Source organism: Muscardinus avellanarius (genome assembly GCF_963383645.1).
Source record: "Muscardinus avellanarius genome assembly, chromosome: 9".
Lineage (NCBI taxonomy): Eukaryota > Metazoa > Chordata > Mammalia > Rodentia > Gliridae > Muscardinus > Muscardinus avellanarius.
This window is the reverse complement of record NC_137795.1, coordinates 113697572-113710512: the sequence shown is the minus strand read 5'-3', so window position 1 is coordinate 113710512 and position 12941 is coordinate 113697572. Positions and strand designations below refer to the sequence as shown.

General features: G+C 49.6%; 1 protein-coding gene across 1 annotated transcript in view; it reads right to left on the bottom strand.

Moving 5' to 3' along the window:
- Positions 1-12941, bottom strand: part of UBE3C (ubiquitin protein ligase E3C) — a gene marked incomplete at both ends in the record, with an annotated part of 88400 nt that overhangs the window by 29518 nt on the left and 45941 nt on the right. The window contains 4 exons of the mRNA XM_080701010.1: positions 3036-3168; positions 4187-4284; positions 9731-9818; positions 11394-11498. Of these exons, the coding sequence (XP_080557136.1) occupies positions 3036-3168; positions 4187-4284; positions 9731-9818; positions 11394-11498 (424 nt within the window). The remainder of the gene's footprint in view (positions 1-3035; positions 3169-4186; positions 4285-9730; positions 9819-11393; positions 11499-12941) is intronic.

Sequence of the window (12941 nt, the reverse complement as noted above, 5' to 3'; positions counted from 1 at the left end):
AAGCCTACGCGGGAGAGCAGTCCCTCCACAGGGACACTTGAGGATAGAGCCCGGAGAAAAGAGGGTGACTACCAGAAACGAAACCTCCCCAGACTCTGAAGCAGAGACAACCAGCCTTATTTGCTTCACCACCTTTCAGGAAAAAAAAAATTTATTCAGCATCTCCTGAAAATGTGTCTGATTACACAGTAAGTTTTTATTGGAATAAAATGTAAGCAAAATATTAAATCTGGAGTGGTAGCACATGCCTATAATCCTAGTACTTGGGAGGCTGAGACAGGAGGATCACAGGGTTGAGGCCAGCATCAGCAAGCAGTGAGACTCTCATCAACCTAGGGAGACCTTGTTTCAAAATAAAATAAAAAGGGGGTTTCTGGGGGTTCAGCTTGGGGTAGAGTGTTCCTGGGTTCAATCCATCCCCAGTAAACATACACACACACACACAAAAAAAAAAAAAAAAAGAAGTTGTCATTTGTTCTTCAGAAAAACAATGTAATTAATTCTGCCCATTAAATGGAACAAAACTGCCACCACCCTGCTCAGCAGTCAGGCAGCCTATGCGCCCGCGCTCTCCACAGGGCAGAATTCCCCAGGCAGCTCTGCGAGGAGGCAGCCTGGAGGAGCCCGGCCCAGCAGCAGCACAGCAGGCAGCTGGTGGGAGAAAGGGGCGGGGCTGCCCCACCCTCCAGAAAAGCCCTCAGAGACAAGGGAGACAGGCGCTCCATAAAGGACCGGCTTTAATGACTGGGTGATAGATGGAATAATCACATTAATTGATTATATGTAAATGACCAGTCAGCAAAGCAGTTTAGATCATTTCTCATAAGTAAATTAAATGCACCCAGACATTTAATTTCCCTAATCTGCCTAGCAAAGTACCAATTTTAACAGAAGTTTAAAAAATTCTTACTCATAAGGCCTAAATTAAAGAGTACTTGTAAGAATTTAACCATTATAAATAGAGTGAGATTTTCCCAAATCCTTTACTCTCAGCAGGCACTTAGGATCTGTGGTCTAGTAAGCTTCTGAGTAATTTTAAAGCTTAAAGGTGCATTAGGAAACCTAACTCTTTTTATAATCTAACGTCCTGAACATCACTACATGACAGTCTTGTAGGAGCATTTTCTTTTTGCTGCATATGCGTGGTACTAAGGATGGAACCCAAGGGCGTTCTGCCTGAGCCACACCCCTTTCCTATTTCTTCTTTATTCCTCATTCACAATGTTGTGGAGGGCCTCGTCCCTGTGATGCTTCTGCCTTGGCCTTCCAAGTCCTGGGACTACAAGGGTGGCCACAGCCCAGGTTCGAGCGCATCCTGTGATGGTGGTGGAGGCGATCGCTCCCGCGCACCACCTCCCTCGCCTCCCAGGGACGCCCGCTGCAGGAGCCTAAGTCCACGCCAGCCACTCGCACACTACCTGCTCTCCTTGGCGTCCCCTTGAAAACTAAACCATCAGTGGCTGGGCATCCGCTCTGAGCACCGAGCGAAGGCAAGAGTGCCGATCGTGGGAGAGGGCACAACGGCGCTGCTGAGGTGCGAGGCGCCCTGGGACCCGAGGGCAAGGGCCCGTCTTCACACGCTGCCCACTACAGCCCCGGCGGATGGCCGGTGGACTGGGAGTCGGGCCTGGCTCCACCGCTCCCAGTATTGTACGAGAAACGGCCACGCTGGTCTCAGGGCAGTGGCTTAAGGGGGCCACGAGGAAGATGGACGACAGGAGCAAATCACGTAAGACACAAGATCCTGGAGTGAGTCAGCAGAGAGGAGCCACTGCCTGCCCACGGCGCAGCAGGCAGAGCCCAGCGCCACACAGACCCGGCAGCTGCCTCCAGGAGTGACTGCCTGGAAGGAAAGGCCGCCACTGTGCTCCAGGGACCGCCCGCTGGGTCAGCCCAGGCCTGCGCGAGCTCCTGCTGAGTCCCTCCCCTCGCACCAACCCACGTGGTGTTAGGATCTACAAGTCAACAGCCCTGAAACTTTCAGCCCAGTGTCCTTGCCGCCAGCATTTTTAGAATTATAGGTAGCAGTTAAACTTTGGAGACAGACAATGGTAGAAGCAGGAGGCAAACAGGTTATTTTTTTTTAAAGAGCAAAGTATTTTAAAAAGGTTTCTGTTATAATAGCTGTCACTTTTAACAGAATTATGCAGGGATACATGTTTTCCAAATGTGACCTACAAATTTCAGTTCTGAAAAGTCATTATAGGTATGAGGCACAGCTCAGTGGCAGAGCACTTGTCTAGCATGCATAAGACCCTAGGCTCGATTGCCAGAACTATAAAAACCATGCCTGAGTACAGGCATGGGGGTACAAAGCCTGTACTCTCAGTACTTGGAAGGGTAAGACAGCAGAATCCCAGGTTCGAGGTCTGCCTCAGGAACTTAGGAAAACTCTATTTCAAAATAAAAAATAAAAGGGCTTGGGATATAGCTTAGAGGGAGAATGCTTTGGGGTTCAATTCCCAATAACTCCTGCCCCAAAGCCATTACAGAACAAGATGATGAACACAAACACTATTTTCTAAAGAAATTCCCCAGGCCGGGCGTGGTGGCGCATGCTTGTAATCCCCGGGCTTGGGAGGATCACAGGTTCAAAGCCAGCCAAGCTGGCTTAAGAGACCCTGTTTCCAAATAAAAATATAAAAAAATAGGTGGCTGGGAGTGTAGCCTGGAGGTAGAAGGGTTTCCAGGAACCTAGTACCATCAAAAAAAGAAAAGAAATTCCCCAGCTGGGTATGGTGGTGCACACCCATAATACCAGTATTTGGGAGGCTCAAAAAAGAGGATCACAGGTTTGAGGACAGCCTCAGCAAGTTTCCAAGGCCCTCAGCAACTTAGTGAGACCCTGTTTCAAATGTTAAAAAAAGGAAAAATAAGAACTGGGAGTATAGCTTAGAGGTAGAATAGCTCTTGGTTTCATCTCCAGTAACACAAAATAAACAACCAAATGAATAATTCCCCAGCCTCCCCCTACCTTTATGCACAGAGAACTATATATACTATATATATAGTATATATATATATATTATATATACCATTTTCTGGGGAAAGTTTGTCATAAGCATCTTCATAAATGTAGTTTCTTCTTATTGTGACGTTAATCCCATCCAGAAATGGGCCATCTCCTTGAACTTCCTGCTTGTCTGCACAGATCAACCTCTGAAAGATCTGACAAACGGGAGGAGTGAGGTTATTAGAAAGGGCAGTTAAAAAAACTTTTTTTTTTTTTTTTGCGGGTCTGGGGATGGAACCCAGGGGCATTTGACCTCCGAGCTACACCCTCTGCCCTATTTTTTTTTTTTTTTTTTTTTTTTAATTTGAAACCAAGTCTCACTGAGTTGCAGAGGGCCTCACTGATTAGCTGAGGCTGTCCGCGAGCCGCGATCCTCCAGGTCTCAGCCTCCCAAATGCTGGGATTACAAGCGTGCGCCACCACGCCCGGCTTGAAAAAAACTTTAATAGCAAAAAATGAATATGTATTTCTAATAACACTGTTCTCCATGTTTTACAGCAAAATTTGAAAATGCCATGCTGCAGTATATTTTAGTTTATATGTCCTTCATAAAAATGTAGATGGTAGCCGGGCGTGGTGGGCACGCTTGTAATCCCAGCGCTTGGGAGGCTGAGACAGGAGGATCGTGCAGGTTCGAAGCCAGCCACGGCTACTTAGTGAGGCTCTCAGCAACTTAGACCCTGTTTCCAAATAAAATATAAAATGGGTCTGGGAGTATAGCCCGGAGGTAGAAAGCTGGGGTTGGAACCCAGAGGCTTTCTACCTCCAGGCTACACTCCCAGACCTATTTTTATACTTTATTTGGAAACAGGGTCTCACTGAGTTGCTGTAACAGGCACCAGTTACAGCTAAGGGAAAACGTTTAGTTTGCACAAAGTGATACCTAGTTGGGTTTTACAAATTACTGCGAACTATTACAACCTAAGGAGAAAAACCTAAATTAGAAACCGGAGCCCGGCATGGTGGCGCACGCTTGTAATCCCAGTACTTGGGAGCCGGAAACAGGAGGATCGCAGTTTGTGGCCAGCCTCAGAGCTTAGTGAGGCTCTCTGCAATTCATTGAGGCCGTGTTCCAAAATAAAGAATAACAAGCTAGCTGAGGGTGTAGCCTGGAGTCCCAGGAGCCATTCCCGGTGGCACGTTCCCCCCAGGCCAGGACCAGGCAGGGCATACCTTCACTCGCTCCTCGAAGGGCACCACAAAGGGCAGTTCAGTCAGGATGGCGAGCTGCCGCTCCTCAGGCACAGACAGTGGCGGGGACTCCAGACCCACTGAAACACAGGGAACACGGTCAGTCCCTCCTAGTCCTGTCCATCCTCGTGCCCTTGGAGAGGCGTCCACAGACTGCCAAGACCAGCCGAGGTGCCGGGGCCAGTACCGGGGAGGCTGAGCCGGGACTGCAGGTTGTGGGCAGCCTCACCAACCTGGCGAGGCTCTTGACAACCGGGCCAGGGGTGCAGCTCAGAGACAGCGTGCCCCTGGGGTTTAGCCTCCAGTACCGTGTGCACAGGCGAAGGCCAAAACAACAAAACCACACGACAAACCACCTACCACCACACATCGGCTCCAGGTCCATGAGCGCCTCCCCACACCCCCGGCCTCATTGAAATTCTGGGCTTTCTTTTCTTTTTGTGGCGCTGAGGATTGAGCCCAGGGGCATTCTACCTCTGGGCTACACCCCAGCACTATTTTATTTTTATTTTGAAATAAGGTCTTGCTTAGGTTGATGAGTCTCACTACTTGCTGAGACTGACCTTGAACCTACGATCCTCTGGTCTCAGCCTCCCAAGAGCTAGGATTACAGAACTGGGCCCACCTAAATTCTGTGAGGAGCCGGGCGTGGTGGCGCACGCTTGTAATCCCAGCATCTGGGAGGCTGAGACAGTCTTAGCTGCTTAGTGAGGGTCTTTGCAACTCAGTGAGACCCTGTTTCAAATTAAAGAATAAAAAATGGGGCTGGGGTTATAGCTCGGAGGTAGAATGCCCCTGGATTCCATCCCCAGTACCAGAAAAAAAAAAAAATTCTGTGAGGACATGCCAACCACGTATGCAGCGTCAGCACAGAGGGACCGAGCGCTGCTGGCCGGGCATGGTGGCGCAGGCCTGTCATCTCAGCATGTGGGAAGCTGAGATAGAAGGATCACAGGATTGAGGGCAGGCGCAGCAATTTAGGAGGCCCCGTTTCAAAATAAAAATAAATAAGCCAGGTGTAGAGGTGCACGCCCGTAATCCTAGCATTTGAAAGGCTGAGACAAGAGGATCCGGGTTTGCAGACAGCCTCAGCTACTTAGTGAGGCCCTTTGCAACTCAGTGAGACCCTGTTTCAAATTAAAGACTAAAAATAGGGCTGGGGGTGTAGCTTGGAGGTAAAATGCCCCTGGATTCCATCCTCAGGACCAAAAAAAAAAAAAGAGAGAGAGAAAGAGCTGGGGGTGGTAGAATGCCCCTGGGTTCATGCCCCAGGACCTCTCCCCCCAAAAAGATAGCAGTCTTGTGTGGCTTGTCAATCTAAGCCTCCATCTGGTACTGGAAATTTCAGACAAAGCACAGGTTGCCTTATGGACCATCTACTGGCCTCCAGGAGGTGAGGCAGAAACCATCCCTCGGAGCAGCTGGGGTTATCGGGGTGGGAGGCACACCCACAGACCTGTACTGCCCCACCCTTGGGCAGGGCCTGAGGGCTTGCCCTCAGCACCATGTATGCTGGCTAGGCTTCCCACGTAGCCACAGAAGGTCTTGAAGACATCAGACACCAGAGTCCTCTGTACACTGTATGCAGGCGAAAACTAAAGCCCACGAGCTGCATTTTTACGGTAGTGAATGCACTGCATATGCAGCAGCCTGTAACTGCAGGCTCGGTACCAGCAGAACCTCACCGGCATTCTCAATATCTCGAGGAGCTGCTGAGCTAAGGAAAGCAGCCCACGAGCGCTGTAATTCAGCAATGCATATATTCTTTATTCTATACTTTAGAAGTGCACAGCTATTTCTGTAGGCAAGAATGTGTATATAACAGTATCAAAATCCGTGGGCAGCCGGGCGTGGTGGTGCACGCTGGTAATCCCAGCATTCGGGAGGCTGAGACCTGAGGATCGCGGTTTGCAGACAGCCTCAGCTACTTAGTGAGGCCCTCTGCAATGCACTGAGACCTGGTTTCAAAATAAAGGAAAAAAAATTGGGCAGGGGGTGTAGCTCTGAGGTGGAATGCCTCTGGGTTCCACCCAGACCCGCAAAAAAAAAAAAAAAAAACCCAACAAAAAAAAAAAACCCAAAACAACAACAACAACAACAACAACAACAACAACAAGTTGGGTTTGGAATTCTTGAAATATAAGCTCTGGACCAGGTGTGGTGGCGCATGCTTATAATCCCAGTATCCAGTACTGGGGAGGTTGAGACTGGAGGATCGCGGTTCGCGGACAGCCTCAGCTACTTGGTGACACCCTCCGCCACTTAGTGAGACCCCGTTTCAAAATAAAGAATAAAAAATAGGGCAGGGGGTGTAGCTCGGATGTTAAATGCCTCTGGGTTCCATCCTCAGACCCACACACACACAAAATTACACACACACACACACACGCGCGCGTGTGTGTGTGTGTGTGTGTGTGTGTGTGTGTGTGTGTGTGTATGAAAGCTCTGCTCATTACCACAAAAATTCATTTTGGCAAATGAAATTCTCTATAATAAAGTTCAACTAGCAGGAAATTGAGTATAACATTTGACTAATTTTAACTATCAGCCACTGAAAATATTAACCAGAAATTACTTTTCTATATTTGAGAATGCAATAAGGCTTAAGAATTATAGACATTCTCAAAATTTGGCAGCTATCAAAATAAAAACCTGATGCTTCTAAGGAAAGAAAAAGACAAGCCACAGATAAGAAGAAAATACTTGCCAATCACATACTTGATAAAGGAACTCTATCAGAATATATTGAACACTCTCAAATCTGAGTAAGTCAATAGTAAGTGCACGAAAATACACGCAACAGCACCCGTCATCAGGGACACGAACGAGACTCCAGGGACAGCTCACTGCATGTCCTCTGATGTTTATTTACTTTTTGAGGTACTGGGGATTGAACCCAGGGGTGTTCTACCTCAAGCTACACTATCAGGCCTATTTTTTATTCTTTATTTTGAAACAGGGTCTCATTGAGTAGCTTGAGGATGGCTGCAAAACCTGTGATCCTTCTGTCTCAGCTTCCTAATTACTGGTATTTCAAGTGTGTGCCAACACACCCGGCTTTGTGGGGTTTTTTTGTTTTTTTGTGGGTCAGGGGATGGAACCCAGGGGCATTCAACATTCAAGCTATACCCCCTGCCTTATTTTTTATTCTTTATTTTGAAATAGGGTCTAAGTAGCTGAAGCTATCCATGAACCGCAATCCTCTGGTCTCAGCCTCCCAAATGCTGGGATTACAAGTGTGCGCCACTACGCCTGGTTCCTTTTGTTGTTGTTGTTGTGATGGACCCTCTGAGCTACATCTCCAGCCCTATTATTTTTGAAACAGGGTCTCATCTCACTAAGTTGCAGAGGGCCTCACTAAGTAGCGGAGGCTGACTGCAAACCCAGATTCTCCTGCCTCAGCCTCCCAAGTACTGGGAGCCACCACGCTCAGCCTTCACGTACTTTTTTTTTTTTTTTTTTTTTTGGTGGTACTGGGGTTCCTGGAAGCCCTTCTACCTCCGGGCTACACTTCCAGACCTACTTTTACACTTTTTTTATTTGGAAACAGGGTCTCCTAAGCCAGCGTGCATGGCTGGCTTCGCACGCGGTCCTCCCGTCTCCGCCTCCCAAGCGCGGGGATTACAAGCGTGCGCCACCATGCCCGGCCCTTCACGTACTTTTTAAAATGACAATTCCAAGTGCTGGATAGGATAGAATACTTAGAACTCTCAGACATTGCTGGTTTGAATGCAAAATGGTACAGCCACTTTGGAAAAAGTTCTACAGAGTGTGTGTGTGTGTGTGTGTGTGTGTGTGTGTGTGTGTGTGTGTGTGTGTGTTGTGGCACTGGAGATGGAACCCAGGGGCATTCTACCTCTGAATTACAGCCCCTGCCCTATTTTTTTTTTTTTTGTGGTACTGGGGGTGGAACCCAGAGGCTTTCTACCTCCGGGCTATACTCCCAGACCAATTTTATATTTTATTTGGAAACAGGGTCTCACTAAGTTGCTGAGAGCCTCACTAAGTAGCTGAGGCTGGCTTCGAACCTGTGCGATCCTCCTGTCTCAGCCTCCCAAGCGCGGGGATTACAAGTGTGCGCCACCACGCCCGGCCCCCTGCCCTATTTTTTATTCTTTATTTTGAAACAGGGTCTCACTGAGTTGCAAAGGGCCTCGCTAAGTAGCTGAGGCTGTCTGTGAACCGCGATCCTCCTGTCTCAGTCTCCCAAATGCTGGGATTACAAGCGTGCCCACCACGCCCAGCTTTTGCGTGTGTTATTGGTACATTACAGTCTCACATCATGATACAAATCATTTTGATAATGACATACATGCACACATGGTGCTTCCCCTATGCAGTTTCCTTCTTTTTCTGTGTGTGGCAACAGGAATTGAACCCAGAGGCATTTTATCTCTGTGCTAAACTCCCAGCTTGATTTCATTTATTTGGAAAGAGGGTCTCAGTAAGTTGTGAAGAGCCTTGCTAAGTTACTGAGGCTGGCTTTGAACCTGTGACCCTCCGGTCTCAGCCTTCTGAGTACTGGGATTACAAACATGCGCCACCATGCCTGGCTGTCTTGCAGCTTATTTTATTTTATTTTATTTTTTTCGGATCTGAGGATGGAACCCAGGGCATTCGACCTCTGAGCTACACCCCCCGCCCAATTTTTTTTTTTCCTTTATTTTGAAACCGGGTCTCAGCGCATTGCAGAGGGCCTCACTAAGTAGATGAGGCTGTCCGCGAACCGCGATCCTCCGGTCTCAGCCTCCCGGATGGTGGGATTACAAGCAAGCGCCACCACGCCCGGCATGTCTTGTAGCTTTTTTATAAAGTCAAACGTACAGTTGGTTATGACTCAGGACATTTATTCAGGTGGAAAAGAATGTATACTCACACAAAAAGTTGTGAACAGACTGTTTACAGCAGCTGAGTTTATAACCATCAGAGACTGCAATAGTAACAAATGTCCTCATGCTCCCGAATAGATCAGTAAGCTATGGCACCCATGGGGCGGAAGCTGCCGAGCCGGAAGGGGCCTGTGCGAGGCCAAGCAGAGGCAGGCAGGGAGGCCAGCAACAGGGGCAGGAAACGGCCCCGGGCAGCGGGGCTGCACTGGGAGGCACTAGCCACAAAGGGGCCTGGGTCCTTGGGGGCAGACGGAACTTATCTGTGTGGCTGATTCTGGTGGTAGCTGTAAGACTGTTCATGTCACCAAAGCTCCAGAACTGTCTGGGCATGGTGGTGCACACCTGTAATCCCAGTATTTGGAGACTGAGACAGGAGGATCCTAAGTTTGGGTCTAGCCCAGCAACTTAGAGAAACCATCTCAAAATTAAAAAATAAAATAAAGTAAAATAAAAAGGGCTGGGGTGTAGATTGGCATGCAGAATGCCAGCTGGGCGTGGTAACACACACCTGTCATCCCAGTACCTGGGAGGCTGAGGCAGAAGGCTCACGGGTTCATGGTCAGCCTCAGCAACTTAGTGAGACCATTTCAAAACCCCTAAGAACTGCACACTAGAGGAGCCGTGCGGTCGCACTCACCCTCCAGGGTGGACTGCAGTGGGCCGATCCTCCCCATCCGCCGGAACCGCCACACGTGTCTGGATGCCGGCACGTACAGCTGGGTGACCTGCAGAGACACAGCCCGGTGAGCAGGCTTGGTCCTTCCGGGCTGCTGTCCACACCGTCTGGTAGCAGCCCACTAGTGCTCCCAGGGGCCCGCTAAGCATTCCCTTAGTGCCTGCAGAGCACCTGCGCACAGCAGACCAGGAGCGAAACATCGCCTTCACACCCAGCCCTCGTCACCACCAGCACTACCGTCTCATCCTGTTTTTTTTTTGTGGTACTGGAGATGGAAGCCAGGGGCATTTGACCTCTGAGCTACAGCCCAGCCCTATTTTTGATTCTTTATTTTGAAGCAGGGTCTACTGAGTTGCAGAGGGCCTCACTAAATAGTAGTTGAGACTGTCTGCGAGCCGCGATCCTCCTGTCTCAGCCTCCGAATGCTGGGATTGCAAGTGCGCGCCAGCACACCGGGCTTCCTTCTCGTCCTTTCTCAGCTAATCCGGCGAATGAGAAGCTAAGTGAGATAGGCACGGGACACTTCCTCTCAAGTGCACTTCGCTGGCCGGTCCTCTCATCCCTGCTTCTGGCTCTCGCAGCTTTTTCCAAGGAAATGAGCTTCTGCCGCGTTCTGCTCCCGGGGTGGTCGCCCCTCAGTCCCCTCCAGGTGCCTGGCCAGCTTGTCACTAGGAGAAGCTTGTGCTGCAGTGTGAGGCAAAGAACAGCCAACGATGTCGCTGAATGTGCTGCTGGGCTCAGTGGACGGCCTGCAGCAAACCTCTCCCAGAGGACGCTGTAAGCGGGGACGCATCCAGGACACACATCTTCTGGCCAGCCTGGGTCAGGCAGGCTACACGCTTGCTTTGTCTCTGCAACAGGAGTCAGAACGAGGCGCTCCCCGCTTCCCACGAAGCGCGTTCCCTTCCCAGAGCAACCGCGCCCTCGTGGAGCCGGCAGGCCGGAGGTGCGTGTCCTCGCCGCAGCGGGCTTGCTGACACTCATTCCCAGGAGCCCTTGCCAGCCCAGAGCTGACCTCGTGCCGAGGACTGCTTCTTTCCCCTGGGAGATGTTCTTTGGAGAAGCTGTTCCTGCTGCAGGCCCCAGCACGGCCTCCAGTCCTTGTCACGGCACAGCCAGAGGCCAGCCGTGCGCATGCTGCTCCAGCACACCTGCACCTCCGTGCACACCCGAGAGCTCTTTCTGCAAACACCTGAGGCCCTCTGGTGACGCCGTCCTCTTTCTAGATGCACATCATGCCATCTGCTCAGGTCTGAGCCTGGCCATAAGGACATCTGTCTTGGCCTCTTTAGGAGAGCAAGGACACTATCTCTTGTGCGTGCTGAACATATATTTACTATTAATGTCAATGAAAGCAAAACCTTTTCAACCCCAACAAAGATTCACTAGGCTTCAGTCTAGCCCGGGGCTAAAAGGGGCATGGACTCGTGACAACCCCAGGGGCTGGCCCAGCTCAACGATGGGCGTACACCCCACAGCACTGCCAGGAGCCGTTAACATGGCCTACCATGAGCAGTTACGCTGTAATAAAGTAACACATTAAAGAACCTTTTCTTCTTCACAGAAACTCAAAAGCTGAATGCAATTTTAACAAAAAAAAATTTAAAAGCTCGTTAAGGAATACCTTGTCCGCTTTAATATCTTCCTGTTCTGACAGCCAGTGGTTGGGAGGACAGAAGTTTCTCCTGGTGTCTCTGGACTTCAGCATCTTCACTAGGTTGGTGATAACCTGAACAAGAGCAACAGGGCTGGGTCACCAGGTAGCTCTGGCTACCTCAGGTGCACAGAGCAAGCACTCTACAACCCCACACCACCTGCCCACTCTCTCCTGCCTCACGCTGGAAGAAAACAGGACTCAGGAATTCTACCAACCCAACTTACAGGAAAAGTGCAGAACAAAGCAGTTACTTGCTAACAAGTACAGAAAAACTAGCCGTTGTGGTGGTGCACACCTGTAATCCCAGTACTTGGGAGGCTGAGACAGGAGGGGTGTGGGTTCCTGGCCAGCCTCCACTATTTAGTGAGGCCCTAAACAACTTAGTGAGACCGTGTTCCAAAATAAAGAATACAAAATAGGGCAGGGGGTGTAGCTTGGAGGCAGAATGCCCCTGGGGTCCATCCCCAGTACCACCATAAAAAAAAAAAAAAAAAAAAACCCAGAAAACCAAGGATGTGCACATGATGGTCTCCTGAAGCTGTTTAATGGGGATGGAACCCAGGGGCATTGTACCTTCGAGCTACACCTCCAGCCCTACTTTTTAGTCTTTTTTTATTTGTGAAACAGTCTGAGTTGCGAAGGGCCTCGCTAAGAAGCTGAGGCTGTCCATGAACTGCAATCCTCCCATCTTAGCCTCCTGAATGCTGGGATTATCAGCGTGTGCCACCACACCCAGCTTTTCTGTGGTACTAGGGATTGAACCAGGGGAATTCTACCTCCAAGTTATACCAAGAGCCCTTTTTTATAATTTTGTTTCAAAAAAAAGGGTCTTTCCAGGTTGCTGAGTGACTAAGTTGCTGAGACTTGTCTCGAACTCGTGATCCTCCTGTCTCAGCTTCCCAAGCACTGAGATTGCAGGCGTGCAGCACCACGCCCTGTTGGTGATGATGTTCTGAAACACAAACTTGAAAGTGTAATAGCTCCTCTGAACAAAAATGAGGGCGCCTCCGCTTCTGCCATTTTGTAAACGTCTTTCTCGTCTCTGCGAGACACTCTTATCAGTGAAAGGCAAGCGTGCGCCACCACACCTGGCAAAAGATGTAATTTTTAACCTGTGATCACTCCGGGTCTATAAAATCTAATCACCACTGCAACCTTGGCAGCCCTCATCTGATCCTCCTGCATTCTGTTGGCAGGGCAGGGTATGGTTGTGGGCCAGTAGCACATGGCCCGCGGTGCTCAGTTACACTTCTGCAGCGCTGGCGAGGGGCCAGACTGGGTCCCTGTTCCTGCAGTGCCCCTGGAGCACACTGAGGGCAGAGTGGGGACCACCACGCTGGCCGTCTCTCCCCTGCCCATGTGTTCTCAGATGGCTGTCGCCAGTATTCTCCTATTTTCTTTCTACATGCCCCTCATTATGAAGTCAGATGTTTCTAAAAGTTCTCATTTGATATATTTACCATATTACAAGTTTCCTCCCTTAAGTATAAATTATGTGCTGCTAAGTTTGCTGTG